The 27,023-nt window shown below is 46.7% G+C and overlaps 1 protein-coding gene across 11 annotated transcripts in view; it reads right to left on the reverse strand.

Moving 5' to 3' along the window:
* ADGRL3 (adhesion G protein-coupled receptor L3) overlaps positions 1 to 27,023 on the reverse strand; it is a 1,472,013-nt gene that overhangs the window by 155,518 nt on the left and 1,289,472 nt on the right. For all 11 annotated transcript variants that reach the window (XM_069626103.1, XM_069626104.1, XM_069626102.1 and 8 more), the window contains 2 exons: positions 17,507 to 17,715; positions 16,079 to 16,255 (listed from right to left, as the gene is read on the reverse strand). In XM_069626103.1, the coding sequence (XP_069482204.1) occupies positions 16,079 to 16,255; positions 17,507 to 17,715 (386 nt within the window). The remainder of the gene's footprint in view (positions 1 to 16,078; positions 16,256 to 17,506; positions 17,716 to 27,023) is intronic.

Raw genomic sequence — 27,023 nt, forward strand, 5'->3', positions numbered from 1 at the left:
CTCCCTCTAGAGGGTAAAGACCCTGGCCCTATCATCGTGTCCAGAGCTACGCTTGTACGTGGCATTCAATGCAACTTGTCTTCCACAGCTTTCAAGAAGCCTGCACAAACAGCAAGGGTGGCTTTATGTGAGGCTACGGCAACGCGCGGCTCATTGTTGCAACTCGTTAAGTCATCCACCATGTGAAGATAATTTGCTCCTTTGCCTTCAGCTCTTTTCTAAGGAAAAGACACTGCACATATGTGCTGTGCATCAATCCTGACTGTTTGCGGCGGCCTCAGTGCAGCATCAGTTATGCACGGGCTCCCGTGCCAGCAATCATCAGCACTCTGGGGAAAGTCACGGCACTGCAGACCTTGCGCTACGGGTAATGCTCAAACCAGTCTGCAGGAAATCTGATTAATTGATCATTTTTCTGTTGTTGTTGCCTGCCTGCCTGCCTGCCATCCGACGATAAAACCACATCAGTGTCAGTCAATCACGGATCGACTGCGCTACATTGTCAGCACTCGTCAAAAAGAACCCATAGCCTTTCAGCACTTTAACTTTATCAACGTGACAGCGTGAAAGATTGATCGACATCGAGTGATAATGAAAAAGGGTGACTGCCGGCTCACTGACTTTTTCCTTTTAGACTGCAAAGTCTTTGAGCTGACTTAGGGGTGCTGTTGATAGTTTGGTTCCTGCTGTTCTAGTAGCAGTGTGCACAGGCTAGGTTTAATTTGTAGAAGAGCAGGGGCAGGTGGACACTAAAAACTGCAGGCCTCTCACTTGGATGCACAGTGGTACCAAGAAGCCATGTCTCTGGAGGATAGCTCAGGGCTAACATGCTCGCCTTGGAAGCAAGACGACACGGATCGATCCCCGGGTCCACGCTTAGAAACCTCTGGGTATTATGCGCGTTATAAATCACCTATCATATCATATCATTGAGGACTAGGATAAGACGACCAATTGACACATGGTCAGGCCAAAGGACCATTTGAAAGCCAATTTTCAGGATTAAATTGGGCTACAAACTATCATGGGGGTCTTCAGGAGGGGTTTTTGTTTGTGGATGTGTGGATGGCTGTCTGTTTTTAACGCACTGAAGGGTCTAAAAGAGGACTTTCAAGCTGTTTACTGACCCTCACTGCCCCTTCTGCCCTAAAAGAGCATATGGAAGCCATCTCCCGCACTGCCGGGTGGCTGTCTTTTTCATTTGGAAGCGTGGCTAGAGAACTCCCTTAACCGGGTCACCTGCTGTTAACAGATATATACAACTGCAGCAAAGAAAACCGCCAGGGAGTGTGGTGCTAGCCACGTTATGACGATTCCTAGCAGATCAGAATCTGGCCTAAAGGGGGAATGAATCTGTGATTTCAGCAGTCAGTCGTCTGGCAAGATGCGAAGCTGTCACACTGCTCTGTCCGGTCCCTCATAGTATGGGGCCAGCTTATACATGATAACGGAAATAATTTCCGATTTTTAAATATTACTTCATGGCAGATTTCTTCTGCTTCTAAGATTACCCCTTTTAATGGAACTCATTTATAAACCTCGTAATAATAATAATAATAATAATAATTTTGCATTTATATAGCGCTACAAACCCTCAGGCATCTGAGCGCTGCTTTTTATTACCCACGGTGTGTGGTGCTCATTTACCAACGTCAGAAGGATGAAAGCCTGAGTTTGGCCGTGCCGGGATTCGAACCTGCGTCAGCAGGCTCTGCACGGATGTCAAAGTGAGCACTCTACTCGCTGTGCTATCTGACCGGCTGAAGGGCTGTGTAGGTCCCAGCTGTGATTTGTACAAGGGCAGCTGGGCCACACATCAGAGGTGAGCGCTTAACTTGTGAGCTATCAACATGTGGATTAAAGTTCACCATCTTAATCATCACATCAGATGGTAGGAGGTCTGAGCTTATGTAGAACTAAATCTGTTGTGCTACTTTCCCAGTAGAACACTTAATTTGCTGGTGTTTTTCTTACCAACTCTAGACATGCAGCTTTCATTATACCTAATTTTAATTTGCATGTGCTTTCCCCCAACCCCCACAGACGGTGTCTTCAAATGCCAACATGCATTATTCTTTCCCTGGCATGGTTTATGTTTTGGCTGCACGTGCACATCAGAAAATATGTTTTCTTCCTATCCCACTTCTGGCAAACCCACACACAGCGTGACACATCACAACAACCACCGCGGCGCGCACGGATCCTTTCATGATGCAACTTGGTGTGCAGCGCCTGCCAAAGCCTCCATCAGCGGAAACATGAAACGCAAGCCCACTTCCGACGAAGAGGGTACTGCATTATGAATTACGAGACGGATGATACGTATTATCAGCTCCACATTTTCTATAGGTGTTCCACCCCTCGGGCAGAGGGTATTAATATCCAGGAGAAACATGCAAATAAATGCCATTGCCAATAAGTGAACGAACATTGAAACAAGCAATACTCAAGGGGAAATCAAAGCCAGAAGCTGACAAACCCAAACCAGGAGTGTTAAAAAAACATTTCATAAATACACCCTAGACTCTTTTTTTCTCCTTATTTTATTTTAATAGCAATTATTGACTGCAGGATTTTTGAAGTCCTCGAGAACGCCAACCCTATCAGGCTTTCAAACTACTGACTAGGCAAATAACTTTCATTCAGAGCACATACATTCAAAATTAGTCTGCTTAGCACACCATAAAAACATGGAGTGGATTTGGCTTTGAGGACTGTACTTGGAGACGTACGACGTTCAGTGTACCAAGCGTGACATTCCCGGCACGTTGCAGCCGTTACGCGCAACTAGAACTAACTAAGAAAACATATGTTGGCCACGGGTTTGGTTTGGGCACGCTGAAAAAAAGCCCTGGGGAATTTAAAGGAGGACACGTAAAGGCAAGTGAATTAAAATTAGACAAAGGTCATGTCCTAAATCAATTGCACAGCCACGGAGAGAGACAATCACAGCCCTCATTAAAGAATTGTGGAATGAAACAAACATCCCGTCAGGAAAGTAACTGCTGGAACGTGAATCAGAGAAGGTGGCCTCCAGATCACTGGTATGCCTCTCTGGAGGAACGTTCTCCTACACTGTCTTGGGAAGATAGCTCAAGGGCAACGTGCTTGCCTTGGAAGCAAGACGACATGGAGGAACACAGGTTCGATCCCCGGGTCCGCGCTTAGAAACCTCTGGGTATTAAGCACATTATAAATAACCTTTCATATCATAACGCAGGGCGTGTCTCGCGAGGAAGCCAAGATGCTGGACGCGCATAGTGAGTGAAGAGCTTTGCAGGTGCTGAAAGTTCTTTGAGTGCGATCAAAGGTGGTAGCCATCTCCTCAAACCACATGCAGATTCTAAATGATTAATGCTTTACTGTTGGTCAAGCGACACTGATCAAGGTAGATGCAGCAGGGACTCAATGAAGCACTACTTTATCCATTTCCTGGGGCTCCATGTGGTGCACTTGATCGCCTGCTGCTGTCCCTGGATAATATTAGTTTGCGCTAGCTCCCTTCCAACTCTGAAGACCACCACCAACTTAAAAATAAAAATGGGAAGGCTGATGTGATTTAGGACACCCTTCCTTATACGGACACATCCTTTGGCTTGGCATGCGGGTGAATCAATTACTATCAATACCGCCTCAGAGGGATTTCCGATTCCGCAGTGACACAGTCAAAGATTCCCCAGCAAGGGCCATACGACAGATGCAAGCATAGACCTCTATCGTACACATAATTTTCAAAATGACAACATTGCACGTCAGCCTCAACCGCACAATCTTCACTCATTTTAGTTGCTTACTTAGTCTGTACCACATCTGCTGGTCAAAGAGTCTGCATAGCTACGGACCTTATGTATAATAATTATTTGCTAATGTAATCATTCCAGTGAAACTAGACGACAAGTAGGTCGTGGATGGGACACTTGTTCCAACATTGCTTGGGGATAACCATGTCCCGGTTCGTTCTGCATGACACTGTCAAAATAGGGCACTGCTTTACGACATTCAGTAGTATCTAGTTGCCCTAACAACATGATTGGTCATCATCAATGTGGTGTGGGGGGTCACCCGCTGCTCGAGTGCCTGAAAATCGGGGAAGTTCGGCCACTGCTCCAGGGTCTGTAAAGGAGTGTGGAGGCATGTTCTCGGACGCCTATTTTCTTTGGCTGCTTTTTCCTGCGTTGATCGGATCCTGCAGGAAGAGTGGTGGATGTCCATCGTGACGGAACAGGGTTATAATACGTGGCTTCAGCCCAAGGGCTTCCGTCAGTCTGACCCGTATTTGTGATGGCGGCCCAACCTCTTTCTCGCCATCTCAAGCTGTGCCGACATTACTAAATGTAATCTGCTAGCTCTTACCAGGGCCAGCGTTCACGTCCGCCGGATAACCTTTGAAATCCCTGATCACGATCATCCATAAAAAAATGATGACAGTCCAGTGACGGAAAAAGCCAGTGAAAGTCTACGCTACATTTAGTGACAAAGTTAAAGGGTGGAGATTTGCAAGACTACGGAACAAAAAATCCTTCTCCTTAGTGAAGAGAGCATAAAGCAAAGGCCTTGGCAGACACATGGTCACCAATTTAGTAGTCAAAATCTAGGAAAAATCTAGGCATGGATGACTCCCCATTCCTTGCATCCAACTTGCAGGAGTCCAGAAACATTGTCAAGGCACACAGAAAGATACAACATGCGATGCGGAAAAGCACATGTTAGTTATGTTCATATGCTTTTATAGTGGGCTAAATCATCACCACAATAGTTTCAGAGTGCATAGACATGTCCATGGTGGCTTGATGAGGACAGCTGCCAACCCAGCTGGGCAATTCAGTCAATAATAGATGCGTCAGTTATTCTGAATTTCTGCATGTGTTCGACATTTAGATGCAATCAGCTATGAGAAGCCAGGCTTCGCTCTGCCTCTTATTAAGAGGTGAACGACTTGCGAAAAGGAGCGAGAGCAGGTGTTGGTGTCTGACAGCAACCCCTCGTAACACAGCACCTCTGATTTGCACACACCGTGGAGGAACCAAGCAATACCTGACGGAACAGATGGCGGATTCTCCCGCCTGCTCAACTGCCATTGCCATTGCTGAAAAACTGGTTTCAGCTTTTTCACACCGCAATTAAGTGAGGTGCAAGAGGCAGTGCACTCAACAGTGCCCGCTACATAATTGAGTAAATGAGCTGACTCGCACCGCGTTGACGGCCAACCCGTCACCGAGCAAACGCCGCCCTGCTCATTCAGCATGCATCACATGGAATGCAATTGGTGCTTTGGCCCTGCATGTGCCCTTAGGTGGTGTATCACAGAGTAAACTGCAGGTTGCATCTCTGCACCAGAAAAACAGTTCCGGGTCAGGAATGGGCATTGTAGGACAGGAATGCCACGACATGAAACACTATATAAGGGCTGCAATAACGGGTGTTGATATCACCCAATTTATTGCCCCCATTTTATTAACCACAGAAAGATGAATAGCCAAGTCAACCTTGCTGTGGGATTCAAACTTGCAGAGTGCAGGCTGCCCTCATGTCAGTTCATTCATGTCCACGGTGGGGGGGAGGAGGGGGTGTGGCAGCCACTCAACAATGAGGAGGCTTGCACCGTGGTAATCCCCGCTCCGAGCCACCACACGGCTGGAGGCTGCCATCTTCACCTGTCGGGGATAGAGGTAAGTGTTTTCACTCCCCCTCCAATGACAACAATCCCCTACCAGCCCTCCCAACCCCACTTACCTTCTTTTTGGTCCATTTCGGGAGCAGACACGCTGGGAACACTTCTGTCCCCAGCGCACCCACTCCTGATCCGCAACAGGCCGTCATGGAAAGAAACATGTAGACCCTTCTCCCGTTTCCATGGCGGACTTTTTTTTTGTTTCCTTTTTTCTGTTTTTTTCAATGGCCACCATGGAAAGGGAAAACGGACTTCGTTTTTCCTTCCCCTGCGGTCATTTTCAGAATAGAAAAAAAATACTTTTAGTACCCCGGTCTTATGGGCTGGGGTATTAATAGCAATAAGCCCCTCGCCACGGGGGCATTACTGAGTCAGGTAATATCCCGGGCCTGCAACTATAAGTCCCGAGGCATTACCTGACTCGGTAATGCCCCCGCGGCTCGGGGCTTATTGCTGAAGTATACACCTATATCTTTGTATTTCTTTCCCAGAAAGCCCTTGGACAAGGTCTGAAGCAAAGGAGCACATTTAAACTGCAGGATAGCTCAGGGGCAACGCGCTCACCTTGGAAGCAAGACGATACAGAGCAACAAAGGTTCGATCCACGGGTCCTGGCTTAGAAACCGTCAGACGTCACTGAAACGCATGACAATTGAACCGTGCCTCCCTGGCCTAAGATTTCTGGAGCAGCTGCGGGGTTCCCCTCATTTTTGGCTTCCTTCTAATTGAGGAGAGTCTTGGTCGGACCTTAACTGATCCCATGAGCTCCCAGTGGAGTTCATTCGATGCCATGCAAATCGCTCAACTGTAATTGAGCCCACAATCATTTCCTGCTCCTGCAGCTGAAAAGGAGCGACACCATGAAAATACAAACCATGCATGTTTGGTTTACCACAGTGTGTCCAGGCATCCTCAAATCATAAGGGATGAAAAGAAATGCCAAGGTTCTCATTGTTCTATTGTAAGATGGGTGTCAGAAAGGGACATTCCAAGCCCCAGCATTCGCCAGGATCAAATATATTGGCATGGGACCTTATTGAATGACGCATGGCTGAAATGTGGGCCACGACGGTAGAAGCTACACATGCATTCAAAGATCAGCTGCGCAGCTGAAGTGTAAGTGATGGCAACAGTAGAACACTGGTACATATTCGCAGTTCATGGCTTATATGCCCCCCCCATCCCCAACATCACATCGTTGAATATCCATTCCACGCCTTCTATTGCAAGGTGCCCGCTACAATGTATAACTGTGTACGTGTTTCTTGTAGGGGGCCGTGCAGAGGAGAGGAGACGAGACAGGCGCCAATGCATGGATTTCATTCGGGGGTCCTCGGGGGCACCTAGTATAACCCATGGAGACTCCCTGTGCACACCTGGATAGGGCTCACAATAGCAGCACCCAGGGATTTCAGTGGCTACACCAGCACAGGAAATTCAAGGTCAATGGCCGCGCTGTGGAGAGTCATGTATACGTTCAATAGTTCTCGACCGCTTACCCCGTCCCTAACCCCTCAGAAGCCTCCTATTGGCCATTGAGATGTTAGTGGGATCGCCTAGTCCCACCCTGACCACCTCAGCAGCATGTGAGGGCGGCGTCTGACTGAGAACACGACGATGTGGGAGCTGCATGCAGAGCACGGGTGTGTCAGCACCAGAGCAACACTCCATCTTGAAAGCAATGTGCAATTGAAGATTATTATGTCAAATGCATCTATAGGGTTCCTAGTGGGCCATGAGTGGCTCATGGACGCTATGATTAAGACTGGTCTAGGTCTTTCGGCAAGACCTACTATTCTCCACAAGTCGGCCATTGTGTAGACATACGCGCCTAACGAGTTTTAACTTCAATGTACATACGGTGTTGGGGTCTGGAGGTTCCTAGGGAGAAGCAAAATGCACAGAAGAGTATTGTGTGCGGGCTGATGCGCAAGAGAGCTTTGCGCGTCACCCAGGCAGTCATATGTTGCTGTGGGAAGGCAGGTGGGGAGGGGGGGGAGCAGGTGAGTGGGGAAGAGGGAGAGGGTATGTCTGAGCAGGCTCAGGCAGTGGAAAGGGGATCCAAGGGGGGAACCCCAAAAAAGGAGAGAGGACTGGAGTGGGTTAAGGAAAAGGGTAGCTTTGTAGTAGGTGGCCTTTAGAGGGCAGCACTGCACAGGGTCACTCTTCAACAATGGGCTTTCGGACAAAGATCATAACTTGCACAAGCGAATGCTTAGAGTGCTGAGAACGGTTTACTCTTTGGTCATAGTGAGGTTTTGTTGTACTGTTGGAGAAAACCTAGCATAACCTTTATGCAGAGAAAATAAAATATCTTCATTTAAATTTCATGAACAAGTATTGTTGACAGCAGCAATCCTCTCGAGTTGAATTTGTACTGGGAGTCCACAAAAACCATTACAGCCAATAGCTTCCAAGTGGTGAACAAAGAGCCACCGATGCCTGAATCGAACATTGGTGTGGCAACTTGTGGAGGTGTGATGGCCTATCAGCTCCCACCTCAAAGACTCACATTTCCCTCCAGCTAAAGAAGAGCACAGAGGCCAGTCATGACTCCCCTCCCTCTCTCCAGATGATGTCCTGAACCGGGTACTAACCAACAGGATGGTACAGTCAACAAACTGCAGAGGAGAACCACTTCATCCTACCTGTGAATAGGAAGGGCACTAGGAGGGGGGACTCCTCGGTGTGGGATCCACATGGCATTTTGCCTGGGTTGCTGCTAGGCGCGCTGCGGGATGACAGTGCATCAGCAACCAGAGCTTTGGATCTTATCTGAAGTACGTCCCAGGTCTTCATCTGCCGCTCCATCACTAAAGTCACTTCTGGGGATCTGCTATGTTAACCTTCACAGGAACGAATGGTTTGTTGTACAGCAGATCCTCTGTCCTGGACCTACAGAGAATGCACAAAGGTGTTCAATACAGCACGAGGGGAGGAAGGATAGCTCAGTGGCAGCACGTTTGTCTTGGAAGCAAGACAACGCAGCGCAACACGGGTTTGAACCCCGATCCTGCGCTTAGAAAGCACTTGTTGGTATTAAGCACGTTATAAAAGAACAATTATAATTATAATGGTGAGCCTTGTGTTCCCCCATCAGTCCAGAGAATTTTGTACACTCAGGCCTTCGCCACTGATTCGGACTCTGGGTGGTAGGGTTCTGATCCTTGGTTCTCATTGGGTCGTCCTAGGGTTACCTCGGGTCTTAATGGCTTTAGGGAGCAACTTGCCCTACTTTAGCAGCAGCTTGCCATCAAGCGCTCACTCTGAAAACTGTGCTTGGCACGATTCGTAGTCTTACTTGGTCTGCTGCTGGTCATCCCCAGCTGGTCTTGGCATTCTCCAGTATCTGAGCTTGGCCATCATCCTGGTTATTTCCATTCATCAGATATTGTCACATATTCCATACGCCTCCAAACTATCGGCGAGATTCCAGTCTCTAACGCAGATCCGGCCTGTCTGCGCCTGCCGCGCTCCCTGCCCTTTGGGATCTTGGTCTTCATTATTTCTGTATCAGGTACAGGCGACCGTGGCGCGTCATTATTCATGACAGACAGCACCGTGCCAACCTTAAGTATTTGTGATATCTGCCACCCAGCAGAGTGTCCCTTCTGTCCTCATTCTGATCAGCACTCTGCTTCTAGCTTTTCAGACGGCACAGGAAACAGCGGGGCGGTCCACCACGACTCCTTCACAAATTTCAGAGAGACACTCTGTGTCACGAAGAGACAACATAACGTGCAAGAGGAATTTCTGAAACTCCATTATAATGCAATGTTTGCAGATATGCCGAATTTCTAGTGGATACGTACTGCATTAGGAAGAGTGCTGAAGGTGGAGTATCGATCAAAGCCACCAGGGACGAGGTGGTCCGGGTTTGCTCAGATCCTCTTTAATTCCCCTTATGGACTGGTCCTCATTTCCAGACCCAGGCAGAGTTCATTTGCCTGGTCCATTCTAGCCTCCCTCACAGACTTACAGAATGGCAATGGCAATTCGTCTCGGAAGGATAGTTCAGGGGCAACGTGCTCGAGTTGGAAGCAAGATGACACGCAGCACCACAGGTTCGATCCCCCGGTCCGCGCTTAGAAACCTATGGGTATTAAGCGCGTTATAAATAACCTATCATACCAAAGGACAGATGTTGATTAACAAAGGCAAATTAAGTCACTTTCCCCATTGCTTTATGAGTGAAAGCACAGACCATGATTCAACAGCAGACCCGCCCACTCTTCTGCAATTGACCACCACAGAAATGAAGCATATGCCTGTTCCGTACCATTGGCAGGTGTGAATATCAGGTCAAGTACTGGAGTGTGTGTGTGTGTGTGTTGCAGTCAGCTTTTTACTTGCTTGGTGGCTTTTTTGTTCTGCGTCTCTATTTATGCAGAGTTCTTGGAAGCCACTGCGGTAAGTGGTACATAAATGGTATACATTACATCACTCTGAAATCAGCCTCATAAAAGGATCAAGAGGATAATAGCTCAACACATGCAAAGTACTCTGCAGGCACTTAAAATCGAACAGAATTCCGTGCCACAGTGTGAAGCTAAAATGATGCTTAATGCGTTTGGGAACAGCTTCAACGTTTGAAAACCGATGGGACGGGAGACGGTCTTCTGTTATTCATCGGGCAAAGCGAGCCAGGAGCTTCGCACTCCTTCAGCAGAGTCCTGTGGGCAGCCCACAGATCACGGCTCCCAGTCCCGGTGGGCCTAACCAGATGCGATGCTCCAGCTTCCAGGGTTTGAAAAAACCCAATACACTTGTTTTGGGTGACAGTGTCATCTTTTCTGTACATCTCTAAGAAATGGCGATAGTGTGGGCCTGAAATCTTGCCAAACCAAGTCACTGTTCCACTGTAACCTTGTAAGGAACCTGTAAGCTTGCCTGCACGTATGTAACTTTGTATGCAATTTAAGAATGAAAGCAAATAAGCATTCTGTAACAAGCGCTACGATGCCCAAGGGCCGCCCGGCGCCATACAAAAACAAATAAATAAAATAACATTTAAAAAAACAAGCTGCAAAGCAAGTGACCCAGTGATTTCATCACCAGGCTCATGTTTCAGAGTGCAATATTCATCACCAAGTAATGCACCTACAATATGTGATTTAAAAAAAAAATTACACATAAGGAGGTTTGGGACAGGCATACTTTTTGAGGGGTAAAGGACAGTGGGGTCTGTGTGGGGTTTTCCCCACGTTTCTGATGCGGATCTTAGTTTACAAATCATGAACCTTCAAAACTAAAACATTTGGAGATTAAACAATCTGGGGCAAAGAACTCCCGAGCACGCTCAGGGCCGGTGCAAGGAATTTTGCCACCCTAGGCAAACTGTCAGATTGGCGCCCCCAACCCACTCCAGGTCCTAACCGTTCTCAACAAACTGTCCTCCAACCAACCACACCCCCCACAGCCTTGTGTTCAACAAGTGTGAATTGCCCTGCAGGAGGTGCTGACTTCGAGGCCAGCATGCATAAAAAGAAATCAACAAACAAACGTGGGGCAGCTCAGAACAGCAGCTTCAGGTGCCCTGACAGATTTCGCGCTACACCACCAAAACAAAAGAAAAAAACAAACATTGGCAATGCCATCGGTTTGGGCCTTTTTGTGGACATGGGAAAGGCATTTTCCAGGCACTGCCATAGTGGTATTAACTGGCCATTGATGGCCATTGATGGTAGCAGGTGCAAACGGTTCAGTACCTGGGCATATAACTGCAGTGCCTGGCAAATGCCTAATACCTATAAACAAGTCAAAACTGTTGGCTTTGCCATTACCTTGTTTTAACAGGACTTCAGTGAAGAACAGCACAGTGTTTATAAATCGAGTGGCCGTATGCAGGCCTGGTAAGACTTTTTTGTTACATCAGTAGCACACGCACAGCTCCAATTAGGTGAATAACTCTCAGAGAACTGCTTTGATAAAATATTGGCAGCCATTACAAGTGCCAAGTTGTATGGCAGAATTGACCATAGTGAATTTCACAGAAAATGCAAGGCTTGTGTAAAGTGAGCTCAAATACATTCCAGGAGTCGATGCGTTTTGGGCAGGAAGTCAGTTGGAATAACCATAGGGATTAGCGTGGCCTTGGGTAGTCAATGGGTGGGTCAATAAGCAAACACCACTGACAACCTTTGTGTCCCTCCTCACATGTCATTGCTCCCCATTCAGATGCAATAGATCAGATTATAGGTGGTGCCTTCCAAAAACAAAAAATAAATGCTCTAATCACATGGCCTGCGTGAAGTCCAGGACTGCAGGACAACTGCCCCTTTTGCCTGCCACCCCCATCACTATTGTGGCAGGCCTTGGCCTGACTGCATTTCTTTCTTTAAAAACTTGTAACCAAATCTACTAGAACGTATCAGTTGACTGAAAGCCCAGGGTCCGAAAAGAAGGGCAAATGGGCATGCTAGGCTCTTTGCATGGGGGGCAGTGGGGTGTTGTAGATGTGGGTATCTTCTCAGCCTCCCCCCTGCACGGGATCTTATGGGTTGCCATGAACTGTGGTAACCCTAAGATTTGCTTATTGCTAAACCACCGCTCTCCTTCCTTTTAGCCAGGCAGAAGTCAGACTCAGAAGGGACACTGGAAGCTCAAATGGGCACACGTGTCCCACGCAGGCAGATGGGGCAACTCAGCCCACCCAGCATGATCATTTCTGAGAAGACTAGATTTATCTGGCAGTGCATTATCGGATTAATAGGTGAGAGGGCAACGGGTCAAGGAGAGGGGCATTGCTGTGAGATGTGGGAAAAAAACAGTCGGAACAGGACAGGAGGACAAGAACAGGAAGAAAGAGAAAGGGGGCATTGGAAACATGAGGGGATAAGACACAGGGACACACACACACATCCAGCCTAGAGCAATGGTAATATGTGGATAGGGCATAGGGGCAAGTGAGTGGCAGTAAAAGGAAGGGTTCGGACAGAGGGGTGGACTAAAGGACACGGGGATGTAGAGTGGATACAGAAGGGCATACAGACTAAAGAAAGAGACATGGCACCCCAACCACAGTGTTATGGACATGAAGATGGGGACAGGGAGCACGGCAGAAGGACAGAGTGAGTTAGGCAGAGACAGGGCAAAGCCACAAAGGTAAGTGTACAGAAAGACAAAATAGGGAAATGCATTGAGTACTAAGGGCAAGAGAGGGTGTGAGTAAAGAAGGAAATGCACAGGCGGCAGAGAATGGGTGAGGAGTGGGGCAGTGACAGAAGAGCAGAGGTGACTGGGAGAAGAACACATTAGTTGGGCACAGAGGGGGCAGTCAGCCAGTGACAGGAAAGTTGGCATGCTGCATGCAAGAATAGGGTCGGCCCGCGGTGGCGAGGACCGTGCAATGTGCAACTGAGAGAGGAGGGGTTGAGTGTCACGGCAGGACAAGGGGTAGTGTCATATCCAGGACTGGTACACACTTGCATCAGGGCACAAAGATTATGCATTCTATGCTAATGCAGTGAGCAACTCATACAGCGAAAGCGATATAACAAAAATACATTATTAGTAAATGCTTACAAAACAGATTGCATTATGTTTCATAATATTGCCTTAAGCTGCAGCAGCAGACTTGAGACGGCCCCCCACCATAAAGGGTCTGTTACTGTTAGAGCCTGCAGCCGGAGCCATTGCCAGCCAGCCAGGCATAAAATGTAATTAAGAGAGGGAGAGGGTTGTGGGGCACAGCATGCATTATGCACCATGGTGTTGGTTGGCAGTAGTCAGCACAGCACCTCGGTCCTCACCTGTGTTGGACTGTTCATCTTTCACTCTCTCAGCACAGTACAGCCAGGGTCCGGACCCGGGCCGCTCTCACAGGCACAACAGGGGCCGCTACCACCAGGTTGGGTTGGGTGGCCTCGTACGGGCATTGGACAGGCGCACTGCACAGCAAAAGGCTGCTGCAGGCCTGCAGCTAGTGCAGGGTGCGCAGCTGGCCACCACGTCTGATGGTCCTTACCAATTAAAGGTAACAGACTCAGTGGTCTCAGCCAGGCTGCACAGTGCACTGCAGCATTCACTGACACATACCATCGAGTCGATGATTGATTGAGGGCGCAGGTGCAGTGCTTTGTGGCATGCTATTGCGCAGGTGCCAGCTCTGCCACGCTCATGCCACTCGTGACCCTGACCCGACCCCATGTCCTAACCTTTACGGCACCACCAGGTCTGCTGCAGCCAGCTTGCAGACAGTGTAATAACAGGGCAGGGCCTCTACTATCCCTACAGGCAAGGCAGTAATTAGTGTGAAGGTGTTAATGCAGCATGTTGGCACTCTAGCATTTCCAACATATAGGCAAGCGCCTAACCGTGCCTAGTGATAGCACCGGCCCTGAGCACGCTCCGTTTGGGGGAAAATGTAAAGACGTACCGTGCTCAATTGAAAACCCTGCTCCTCAGATACATACATTCCGGCCAAACTCAGAAAAGTAGCTGTCTGTCCTTTCTAATGTACATTCCGTTTTTAATCTGCTGGCTTGCGTGTGTATGTGGCGCCCTGATGCCTGAGGGTTACTTACCGGCGCGGTACAAACAAATACATAAACCTAAATAAATAAAATAAATGGAAAAGAAAGCAGGGGCTATTATGTACCATTAGGGTTAACCCAGCCCCCTATTTCCATCATCCCCATAGCAGTGACCAGAGAAGAAGAAATACAATCTACATCCCATTGCCTTTCCACGTGGCTGTAATGCATAGATTGACTTCGCAAATGCTGTTTGGGTGTCCCTTGGAGGGGGGAGGGGGGGGGAGGGGGGCTGAACACGGCCTACAGCTGTGAATGGTATGATGCTTATGTACAGCTGCATTGTAATATTCCTTGCCGTTTCAGTTTGCATATGTTATGCTGCTTGGGATCCAGGAAAACCATGTGTGGGGGAGCCGCAAGGGGGCAATATGAAGGAAACGGCCCTGATGCCTGTCGTCATTACCCGGAACACCAGCCCGAGATTATCAGCAGGGGTTTGGGAGGCGCCATCCACCCCCCTCTCCCACAAAACGGGGCGTGGCTGTCTGCACCTCATGCAGTCTCCTTAAATGCAACGTTTTATAATTGGAATGAAACATACTTTTGAAATGACCAATACAATGGAGTTTGCTATTCTTGGGTGAATCCATAGCGGGTCAGCTTAAATGCCGTACAATGTCCCAGGAGGATAGCTCGGCGGCAATGTGCTCGCCTTGGAAGCAAGACGACACGGAGTAACACAGGTTCGACCCCCGGGTCCGCCCTTAGAAGCCTCTGGGTATAAATAACCTATCATATCATTAAATAGCCACAGAAAACTAATGGAGAACATGAGAAACATGTTCGTTTAAGAGACAGCAGTGTGTCCTGTGAGTAATGCAACCAGGGGTCTCATTGCATAAATTTGGCACCAGTGCATGTGCACATTTGCATGGGATTAGGACTAGGGCAAAATGTTCCCTATAGGAAAAAAGTATTCCTTCATCGCATCTTGATCTAGTGCTAATATGGAGCAGGATTAGCACTATGGCAAACTGTACAGTGGCCCAAAAATACATTGAAAGAATATATATATATCTTGCACAAGGGCAGTGTTTCCCCAAGTGCTAATCCTATGCAAAACTGCACCAGCGCTCAGGGATCTATGTGTTATTAACGAAAACTGTAAGAACGAATAGAAAATACCGAAAAAAACACGGATTTCTTTTTTAATTTGAGGGCCCCCTAAAGCCCCGTTTCCCTAGGATTATAACCCCACTCCCAAACGCCTCCCCAAATGTTTTAATCCTTTACCCCACACATATATTGTGAACACAAAATGTGGTGGTTTTTCAGTATTTTGTCTTCGTTCAAAAAGTCATTCGTTATTTGACATTCGTTAATATCCCTGGATACCGCGCACATGCTCAGTAACATGTCCCTTGAGTTTGACTTGGCAGCATTATCTCTGCATACATGCGTGCAACTGCTGACATGCCTTCAGTGGCAGAAATATCCGCAACTGCCTGGCATGGGACCTGATTCAGTCAATTGGGTGAAATGTCTGATCCCAGGATGGCTCTAACCTCACTCATCAGAGGGTATAGCACACCCATCACTCTCAGTGCAGGTCTCGCATAGGGATGAGCAGATGCAAGCATTGAATCATTTAGTCTGCGATTCTGATAGCTATGCTCCTTGAAACAGTAAAAAAAAAAAAGGAGCACGGTGGCCCAACCGCATAAGCTGCAATGCCTACTGGCATGGCTACAAATACAGTGCTTAATTAAACCCTGTGGACCCAAACAAGGACCGCTGACAACACACAATGCGTATCAGTACGTATTTAATAATGGTCCATTTACGATGAATTAAGCAAACCTTTGCCACACACTGCATATTTCTTTTCCATATGAGAAGTTCCCTGTGAGGAAAAGGAGACACTCCTTACCTTAACCTCCACATGCGCCATCAGCACCGCAAAGTTGGTGAGGTGGTTACAAGAGCACGTAGTGTGCGTCCTATTGGTGGCCAGGAGTCGGCAGCCTTGCGTGGACCAGTACCCCATCATGGTGCGCTTTGAGTAACTCCAGTAAGAGCAATTAGGGTTGAAATTATCCTCGGACTGCTGCAGGCGAGAATCAGAGAAAATAATTAGGGTCAGCCGGCATTGATTTTCCAAGTGCACTTCTTCACCCCCGTGGTCGCGCCTCCCCTTGTCCCCACCAAACGATGCACCCTACACTCCACCCACTGGCAATGTTAAGCGTAGTATGTGCTGCTATTTGCTAGGTTCGCTGATCATGACAATTAGTTGTTTCTTCTTGATTAATTATCTTGCGCAGGCCAAAATCAATTCTTCCACACACATTGAGGAAGCACAATTGTTTTAAGCAAATTACATTGTGTGCTTACTACGTTCACCGGTGTTGCAGGTGTGATCAGCCTCACTCTTGGAAATCCATGCCACTTTGGGGTGGGAAGATGGATGATCAGTGGCCCTCTAGTCATTTCAGCATTGGGGGTGTTAGGAATATCTGATGACATTTGGAAGGAACACTTGCTCAAGGTTGGGGCTAATGACATTGAGGGCAAATGTCAGGATCTGCACTGGCCTAAAGATATTCCTATCTTCTTACATTCACACACATTATTTTGTATTGAAAAGCAGGGATACAAGTGTTAAAAGCAAATCTGTTAACAGTCAAGCAATGGCAGGCAGAAAACACTCTGCAGAATTGAAGCACAAATGGGGAAAAAAAAAATAAACTCTTTAATGGATTTTGTTTTCAAAAGAAACACAGGCTGGAATTTCAAAGGCAAATGGCTTCCCGGAGAAATAAAATTATATCTCACAGATTGTCGAGCAGCTTAGTGTTACAAAATGACAATATCATGTGTCAGTGAATACAGCGGATACCACAAACAGGCATGCGGGAACTGACAAATGAGCCCGCCGCCCGGTCGTGTAGTCAGATCAAACCATGGACTGCCTGATGGGCGGATCAGCAGAAGCAGACACTATCGACTATCCTCAGATGTCGCTGTGAAAAATGCAGTCGCTATGCAATACTCCAAACTGAACTAAATGAAGTCCTTTGAATTGTCTGAAAAGATGTGAAGTAACATGTCTCAAACCCACCGTGGAGTGTTGAATTGTAATCGTGGCATGTACGAAGGCCGATGGCGAGTGAACATTGACCACGTGCTGCCAGTGGTTACCATACAATCATCTGCCCAACACTAACCACTCTAGCAATCAAATGCACACAACTGTGAATGCTAAAAAAAACAATATATGTGTATTCATCACAAGAATTGTATGCAACCAAGTCTATGCATACCGTTGTCCTTGCTTGACCATTCCTGCTCAACCTACCTTGATGTGCTTAACCGTGTACACGACCGGGTCGGCCAGGTACACCTTGTTGCTGAACTCCTTGTAGACTGCGGCAGTAATGATGGGAGAATTCACTATGACCGAATGATTGGTATTCATTGCCTCGTTCCCTAATTTCATGCTGGCATTTTCCGTGGACAGGTATGGTCCCAGGTTATTATACAGGACAAAGGCCACCCTGATTTCACCTGTGAGAGGAGAATATTTGGGAAAGGTTACAAGAGAGATTATCACACACAGAGCTTTGGTTTCAGAAGTGGCCTACCATTCCCTGCAGGTATTATGTACACCAATTTGCCAGTGTTTCGTCAGGCTAACATAGGATATCATTGTGGGCCATTTTGCCTCCCAACCTACAAGTTACAGGAAAGTTGGTTTATGGTCAATCCATCGATTTCAAATGCATTGAATGTCTTTCCATCGAAATGCTATCTTTTACATGTAAAAGTGCATTCCCACCGAAACCACTCCATCGAATTTCTAAATGGACAAGTTTTGATGGATATGCACTTTTAAATGTAAAAAACAGCAGTGGAGGCATTATTTTGTGTGGAGCTGTCCAGTGCTGAAATCTTCAAAGGATTTTAGCACTGCCCAGCTTCAAGTAACGTTGGATTTCGATGAAAAGATCAAATACCAGAAAAGTCATATGTAGACGTGTACTGTACTACTAACCCTAGAACAATGGCTGACGAAGATGATCATGCACCCAGGTCCAGGTATGGGCCATATCACACAATGGTAGATATGGTACATGTTTACTAACACACCACCCACTAAAGAAAAAAAGCGATGGTAGCTGCGTATGTATGCACGGAATGATCAGGATGCAAGTGCATAATGTTTGTTAGAAGACAACAGAATTATAAAGGGCAATTGTCGCGTGCTCTGGTGCCCAATTTCTTTCACAAATGGACGAAGGCTACAAGTAGCTTTTCTTTTTGACCAAAGAAACAACCACAGGTACCTAGCAAGATCCTAAATCACCACTGTTCAGCAAAAGTCATTCACCCATGCGTGTGGCAGCTCCGTACTACTATTACTCCTCAGTCCCCACAGCCATAGTGGATTCAGACAAAAAATGGTAGGTCTAACAACAAAGCAAAAAACTTTGGGCTCTTGGGTCACATTCAAACCAATTTCTACAGGTGGTGGACAAAACTGAAGCAATGATAACTCTGCTCAATGGGATGGATCCCGGGGTTTATTTCCGAAGGCGTTTCTTCAAAAGGAGAGGGCCAAAATAGGATCGCGTACAGCCAGGCAGCAAAAGTAATGAACAGCCCTTTTTGAAGCGGAGGAATGAACGGAGCAGGTGCAAAATCTCTAAGGTATGTAGATGAGAACATGCTTTGCTTCAATATAATTTAAAGAAATGTATCAGCATCTTTAGCTGTCTTGAGACAGATCAGGTCTCCTCTCATACAGATGTTTAAACATGAGATGTCTTCAAGGTGAACACATCAGTGGTGAAAGGAGTATTGGTTGCCAAAATAAAGCCTTTACCCTGATAGTGGATGGCCGACCTGTGATGCTGGGCACATTGGCCAATAGTGAGAGGTGTTAGAAAAAATAACACAGAATGCGGTGGAGGCAGACCAAGTCACATCTTCACTGGTATCTCAATTCTGAACAGTGGTGTATATGCTTCCCTCCCTGAATACAAGTTTAAAACACTCACTGTTGTGCACAATTCATGAATTTGGCACCAAGAATGAAAATCCTGCACACCTCTCCCCTCCAGCTACAACTCTCTGTGCCAATTTAACTTGGTGACCCACATCTTTCCAACCGGATGAAGGATCCACAAATGCAATAGATGCAGCATTTCAATCCAAGCCACATGCAAGCCCATGTCTGGCATGAGGTATATTGGTGAGAAAGCCTACACGCAACAGAGGACACACACATGTCAGTCAAAAAGTAAACGCAGAACACCCTAGTAGCCAACGTGCCTCACATACGAAGATGCAAACCCTGAGAGGTTCTCGAATGTAAGTCCTTAGCCTGGATAATGGAAAAAGCCAAGCCTGGATTGGTCAGGCTAAGTGCAATTAAAAAGCTACCCGAATACCTATAGTGCAGCAATACACTCCTCACCTAAACAGTTCAAACAGCCATCTTGAATGGAATTAAGCCCACCTGGCAGTCCATCAAGCAGCCAGACACGAAAATACAAATTCCCTTTTCCACATAACACACATCCTAGACTGGCCCGCACATGCGGTCTCACCGCTAGACACAGCATTTGGGCCAAGGTATTGAATCACCCCCATCTTCCTTATTCATTGCCTCTTCACAGTTTCCCAAGATCTCCCCCACAGGAAGAGTTGGTCCTTGCCAGGCCCACTTGTAGTTTATTTGTTTGGCTATTCGGCTGCCTTATCATTTTATAGCCATGGGCGTGTCCAGAGATAGCACCTGCTACTCCTGGAATCCGATTGGCCACCCCAGGTGACACCCCATTATCCTAAACTATTATCATTATGTGTGTGTGTGTGCGCTCGTACTTCATGCCACCCCTGCATAAGTCAGTGCCTCACTTGGGCCACCCCAATCAAAAGAGTCTGGAGACGCCGTTGTGTATAGAACATTCTACATTTCTTCCTGCTGACTCATTTGTGCACTGCACATTTGCATAGCCTTCTGTGGCAACGCAGGTCTGGGCAGCTGTAGGGTGCTAACAAGTCAACTTCAAGCTGATGGCGCAGCTTGATCAGTGGCAGACCCCTGTCTCATCGCCGGAGCACCAGCCACCGCTGCACAGAAACCTCTGCAGACTGCACTCATTACAGAACAATAAAGCAAATGAGCAAAGCATTTACGTTAATGGGGCTCATAAAGAAATTTGTCAGACTCCATTAGTAAAAGGGAACCTGGCACTTCCCAATTTGGTCCACAAAGGGCCAAGGCACGGAACAGAGCCCATGAATCAAGGGAGCGCCAGCTCGGCTCCGATCATTGGCCCATAAAGAACGCTGGCAATGGTACGGACGCGCAATGTACAATAACGTTTTCCAGAGACAATTAATCGAGGGGATTGAAATCACTGTAAAGCAAAACACACCAAGTGGCCTGTTGGCTGCATTCCCCATAGGCCGGCTTTATCAGGACTAGAGCGTGTGCTGGTTCAATATGCAGAATGGTGGTGGGCTGCGCAACAGCGCGACCCTGACATTGGTCGGTCTGAATGGGCCATAGGACTTCATAAAAACATTTCATATTACAGCCGATATTAAATAACCACTCTGAGAGGACGACCAGGGCAAGGTTATAAATCTTGGCGTATAGCCACTCTTTCCCATTCCACTTCAGGCTCGCAGCGTTTCATTAAAATATGGTGAGCTGAGAATTGAGATACAGTGCAGGTGGTGAGCGGGATGACAAATTGCTCTGCTTTTGCCCAGGTGGTGTAATGCACATAGAACATCGCCCCTCATCCATCAGACATGTGATGGGCCATTATGTCCACCCTGGACCGGAGCACACGATCTGTTGATTAATAAATGCGTGAATATTATGATCATCCTGAAAGCTAATTTTCTTAATCCCCCACAGTGTTTCAAAATATTTCTCTGTGTCAGAATTCCTGGAACCAGTGGCATAATCAGGAGTGCAGCATTATGGAAACCAGGCAATCTTGGCAGGCTGACATCAAAGGTGGGTATGTTTCTGTGCAGTCGTCATATATGTATTTATGAAAGTGTGTTTGTATGTTCGGGGTTGGCTCCAGCCTCATAACAGTTGGTGGGCTGAAATTGTGGCTCAAGGTCAGCATAGCAGTCTGGTGGGTACTGGCGATAGTGAAATCTGACCAACCCCACCCCTTCACCCTGCACAGGGCAGGGTCTGGCCCTGTGGTATCAGTATAGGCGATTTAGGGAGCTTGCCGATTTTGCGATTTTTCAAAAATAGGACGTTATGGCACAATAAAACATACACAATGCTATAGCAGATCCCCACATACATGTCCGCTACAGTTCCGGGCAACGCTGGGTGGTACCACTAGTATGGGATATTCTTCAGCAAGTGAGCCATGTCCAGATTAATCTGAAAAAATACACCTGGCTAATTTTTCCAAAACAGTTCTAACAAGCATTTGCAATGCCAAGATTTTGGATTTTGTGTAGGCATTTCCGCAGTGGTCTTAATTGGCCCTTGATGGTAGTAGGTGTGAAATGGGCGAGTACCTGGTCATCTAATAGCAGTGCCTGGTAAATGACTAATGCTTATACACAAGCCAAAACCTTTGGCTTTGCCAAAACTTGTTTTAAAAGGACTCCAGTGAAGAACACACAGAGTGCGTATAAATTGAGAGGCTGAAAGCAAGCCTGGTTTAGGCATTTTTATTAAAACAGTAGTATGTTTACTACGCCAATTAAGTCATTAACTCTGAAGACTGCTATGAAAAACACTGTGTGGTACTTCGGGTGCAATGTTTGTTGGTAAGGCTTTATTAAAGCGAGCTCCTAGAGTTCCCAGGAGGGGAAGGAACTGGGTGGCAATGGCCAATGGGTGGACACATAACCAAATAACACTTTAAAGCGCCCTCTTCATATACCATTTCTCCCTATCTGTACTCTAATACAATAGTTTCGGCTTATAGGTGGCTCTACCACCTAAAATCCCAAACTAAAAATGTGTTTGCACTTAAACTCATACAAGGCAGAGACTGATACATCCTCTCCCAACTAAATCTATGAAAGGCCAAAACTAGTCTATTAAGGACAGTCTGATCCTCTTTTAGCACATCTGACAGTGTCAAATATTGAAAGGTTGAGGTCATTAGGAGAGAGGGGGGCTCTTGAGAGCGGGGGCTAGATATTCTCGATTGTTAGGGAAAAGAGCATAGGTTCTCAAACACAATATGTAACATTTAGAAACCGTGCATCTGGAAGAGAACCAAAAGAAATGCAATAAAATAGACATCTTCGGTATACAAGCCCTTCCGAGGAACTTCATTGACCTTCCAATTATATAGGCCTACTCAATTGGCTGAAGAGACCCAGGGGATCTGTCATCCAGGTGGCCAGGACACGGCCATCACTTTTGGATCCTGTTCCTAGGAGTGGTCCAGTGCAGGAGGATCAACTGGATGGTGGTCTTCGGGGGTTGGAAGTGGGACATCGGAGGGTGAGTCGTGGTATCCCCTTCCCTATAAAATCTTTTCCCCATCCTATGAAGTAGTATACCTAGAAACTCAACCCCCCCCTCCTTTTCCCGGCACAAACACGTTCTCATGGACTGTTCTCTTTGAGTGACAACAGACTAACACCAGAGCTGTATACCTGACATGTCCCAACACCATGGTCAGGCGATTACAGATCATTACACACACCTGACTTCCATCACACTTCCCCACACGGATAAAAGACTGAGCACACTCTGAGCAAGGCAAAACATACCAGACAGCAGTTCCAAGATGGCAGTTTAATACAAGGAGAAAGGCGGCGAGACCAGAGAGGGTCACAAGGAGGGAAGTACCCTTGACATCTAAAGATCGTTACTTTCATGAGCCTTGGAAAGTAAGAAACGAAAGACCAGGAACGAAGGCTGATCAAACCAGTACAGTGTGTCGTAGGTACCCAGGTCTCTCCCGCGTCGATTACCCAGGTGGGGAGGAGCGCTTGCCCCCTGGTACTGTCCTTAGCTCCTACACCAAAGCGGCATCGCAAAAGACAGCACAGCCAGTGAGTCAGAAAGACTGATATCAAGCCAGCTTGTGTTTTGAACCAAGGTTGCAAGCGGCAACTTTGTATAAAGAGAACAGTGTGTGAGGTATTGGCGATGAGCGACGCGGGTGTAATTGGAACCAAAGAAGTAATTGAACTTTGTGATTGAACTTTGGGAGGCAACCCAAGATACCATACACAGAGAGGTCCGGTGCCACGCGGGCACTCATTCAAAGGTCTTTGTTAGGTATCCAACTGATGCCGAGTGTGAGAAAAAGGAATACTAAGATTGAAGTGGTCATGAAACGGGTCATGCTAAATCCTGTGCACATTTGAAAGTCTTCGATAGTCTGAAGTACATCGCAATCGGTATGAGCCCAGCTGAGGGCGACTAAATGACCAAAAGAAAGGGATCTGTGCCCGGCTGAGGGGGTTCAAGGGTGAACACCCTACCTGAATACAGATGGAGAGAAAGGAACATTTCTTTATTATTTTTGTTCAGAATGCCCTCTGAGTCAAGAGACTTACCAGGAGTAAAGAGGCTTGGACACAGAAGGTACTGAACTGTGGAAATTGAACTGCATCCTAGTGCCAGAGTATGTACTTTACTCGAATGACCTGCCTTGCCCTGTGCTGAAAACCTGGGCAAGGGAGGCCATTGGCCCAATCATCCTGACTTATCCATTTGTGAACTCTTCTTTCTTTTTCATGAACTTCGCCCCGCACTTTTTGTAAATTAGAAGTAAGGATTGGCAATAGGGTTTTTAGTAGAGGCCCTTTAATGTTGACAAGACTCCACTAGGATTGCCTTCTTTATTATTTAATGGTCGTAGCTTGCTCTCATCTTAGATAGGCTTTTATCATACCCTTACAAAGGTTCAATAAACACCCTTGAACTGTGGTCACTTGTGTCTGACTTACTATTACCACCATGCATTCCTTACAGTATGCACATGAAAAATAAACCATTCCATCAGTGGGCCATTCAAAATAAGGTACCAAACCCTATACATGCTAACAGACAGTGGACATCGTTCTGTTGTAGATTTTCAGTGACACTGATTGTAGTAATATCAGATGACACATGAGGGAAACTGTGCTTGTGCAATGTTTTCAGATGAAACATTGCCACCCTTGAGAAGTTGTGTGAAAGTTCATGTTACGATACTGGGATTTATACCACGCACCACTGCTATGTGCATGATCTCCAGGCTCTCAGGCGGATCTGAAACCAGGGAGTGGGTTGAGATGGATGAAGGCCACTGCTGTAGTCGCCTGACATTTTGTCAATGGCAATCTGGAAAATAGTTTCATTGCAGGGATCCTGCTATGCACATGCAAATCGTTGAAGACTAGCAACACACTGCTGCCAGACACAGCAGACATGTAGGACATGTGCAACAAATTTAGTGAGGCCTTTTTCCATCTATGGTACAGAACAGACATTCAAGAGAATGAATCGCAGAGCAGACGTAACAAGTCAAAGAACAGATGTGACAAGTCACAACTGCAAATGCGCTGGAGAGGATTGTCTCCAACGCAGCAGAAAACTCACTGTAGCTTGAGTGTTTGTGATGTTCTAATACCTCCTGTAGTTGGATATGAAATGCTTGTCACTCCATTTCTTAAGGAGTCGCAGGTGCAATGTAAAGTGCTCATAGCGTGTCACCAAAGGCAACTATTGTGCACGGCAGCCAACAGGCCATCAGAGACCTGAATTTCAGTACCAATACTCACCCGAGACCATTACAGTATTAAAATGATTTAAGAACCATGAAATACTCCCACCAGTACCAGAGAAAATCCAAAGACTGAATTCATTATCAGCCGTGTTCCAGTACATCATGCTCCTGCCCTCCAGCTGTTTTGGACAACACCTCTCATGCTCCATCACCATTGACTAGGCCTACTACATCTGAAGGAATTTGTATTCCAAACCAACTGGAGAGCCAAGTGATGCAGCTCCAGATATCAGGGATGTGCAAAATGTATAAGCTGTTCATTCTGTATAGGACGTCTCTAGCAATTACAAATGATTGCAGAGACTTTGAAGATCAATTTGCTCACTTTTGGATTAAAAGGATGAAAGATTACCATATAGCCCTGGGGCTTGAATCTCCGAACCCTTTGAAGAGTGTATGTTGATTGGAGAAGCTGGGCGTATGTAAATCCTGATCCACTTGTATGTTTTGTTGACCATCGGATCCATACACTTTTGAGGAGGGTTGGTCTACAGCAATGCCAGGAGGATGTGTTGCAAATAACGGCTACATCAAAAAGGGAACGTGCACATTTCTGCTTCTGATAAGCTGCTAGAGAACTTTTTGCCCACGAGCTATCGTGCACACCCATTATGCAAGTGGATGGGGAACGGGTTATCAAATCACTCAAATTGGAAAAAAATCCTTTTGACTTTTGAAACTCATACTGAATAAATAAACCAGACGTTGAGGCGGTGTTGAACATAGAAAGCTGGTCAAGTTTACGTCTTAGACATTGACTGTCATTTCATCAATTTTACCCGACTTAACCTAACGGTTGAGCTGCAAAGGCTAACGGTTGAGCTGCAAAGGCAGTGATCTTCACTCGAACTTTCACTGACAGCGCAAATCTGGATACTTTCCACAGCGCACGTTTTGGTACTGGTGCACACCTCTCACAGATCTAGTCCCTGTGTATTACAGATGCACACATGTATGCTGTTTAAATGGGTCTGTGAACTACTTGGAACATACGTAAACAACTAAAAACGATGTGTCTACCATTTTTGGCAAGTTCGAAAGTTTTTAAAAATCAGGCTACTTCACCTGTCACTTCCAGACCTTGGAGTACATGACTCTGATTTTGCAGCATAGCGGAACAGAGGGCACTCTCCCACCACAGAAATACAACGTAATTGTAAAAATATTGGTAGCCAATTGTTGAGCCATAATTGACATGTTAAAATGGCATTGTAATGAATTGCCATCTGGCAAGGGTGTGAGAGTCCTGGCATTTTGATTTGTATTAAGTAATCAAACAATGCTATCAATTCCATCTCTCAAAGGACATATTCCCCTTTCATAAGCTTAGTGTGTACTTCTGCTGAGGTGCATCACTGCCCTGATTCGCAGCATCTGCTCTACCAGTGGCACAGAACACATTCAGCAATCTGCAGTGACACCCAGGTCTTTGCTGTGCAAGGGATGCATTTCAAATATGCACCTGTGTTCCAGAAACTCCATAACCCTGAAGGTGTTGTCCTGGTGGCACATAAAACTGTAAATATAAGCCATACCTGAGTTAGGGTATAGTGGCCAGCATCTCTCAGAGTTATCCTAGCCACATTAAATTGATCTCCCACATGTGTCAGCCCTGTGACCCCAGTTCAGCTGTGGACAGATTACTTGTGTTCCTCCCAGACAAGGCCCACGTCTGTCCCTTGGCAGGACCCACCTTAGGGGGTTGCTTCTATTTGTTCCTTGGTAAGGGCAGGTATCCCCCATTCTCCCTGGAACAGCCACTCAACAGGATGCTGGCATGGGAACAGGAATGAAAGGGCACACCGATTCATAAAGAGCCAGACCTTACACCAGGGGGTCTGCATTTCTAATGGTCTTTGTATTGAAAGGGGAAGGAGGCAGATTTAACAGTCTCTGTCCCTCTTTCTCTGTCTTGTCCTCTCCATTTCCTATAGCACAAAGCACTTTTGGTGTGATATCAGAAGGGCAATGTGCACTCATTTCAAGGGCAGGGAGAAGACCCCAGGATGATGCTAGCTTTAGTATAATCACATCGGGACTATAAGAGTAGGCGTCTCCCACCACTACGTTGAATCATCTTGA

Source organism: Ambystoma mexicanum, chromosome 6p (assembly GCF_040938575.1).
Source record: "Ambystoma mexicanum isolate Mex_15411 chromosome 6p, UKY_AmexF1_1, whole genome shotgun sequence".
NCBI classification, from domain to species: domain Eukaryota; kingdom Metazoa; phylum Chordata; class Amphibia; order Caudata; family Ambystomatidae; genus Ambystoma; species Ambystoma mexicanum.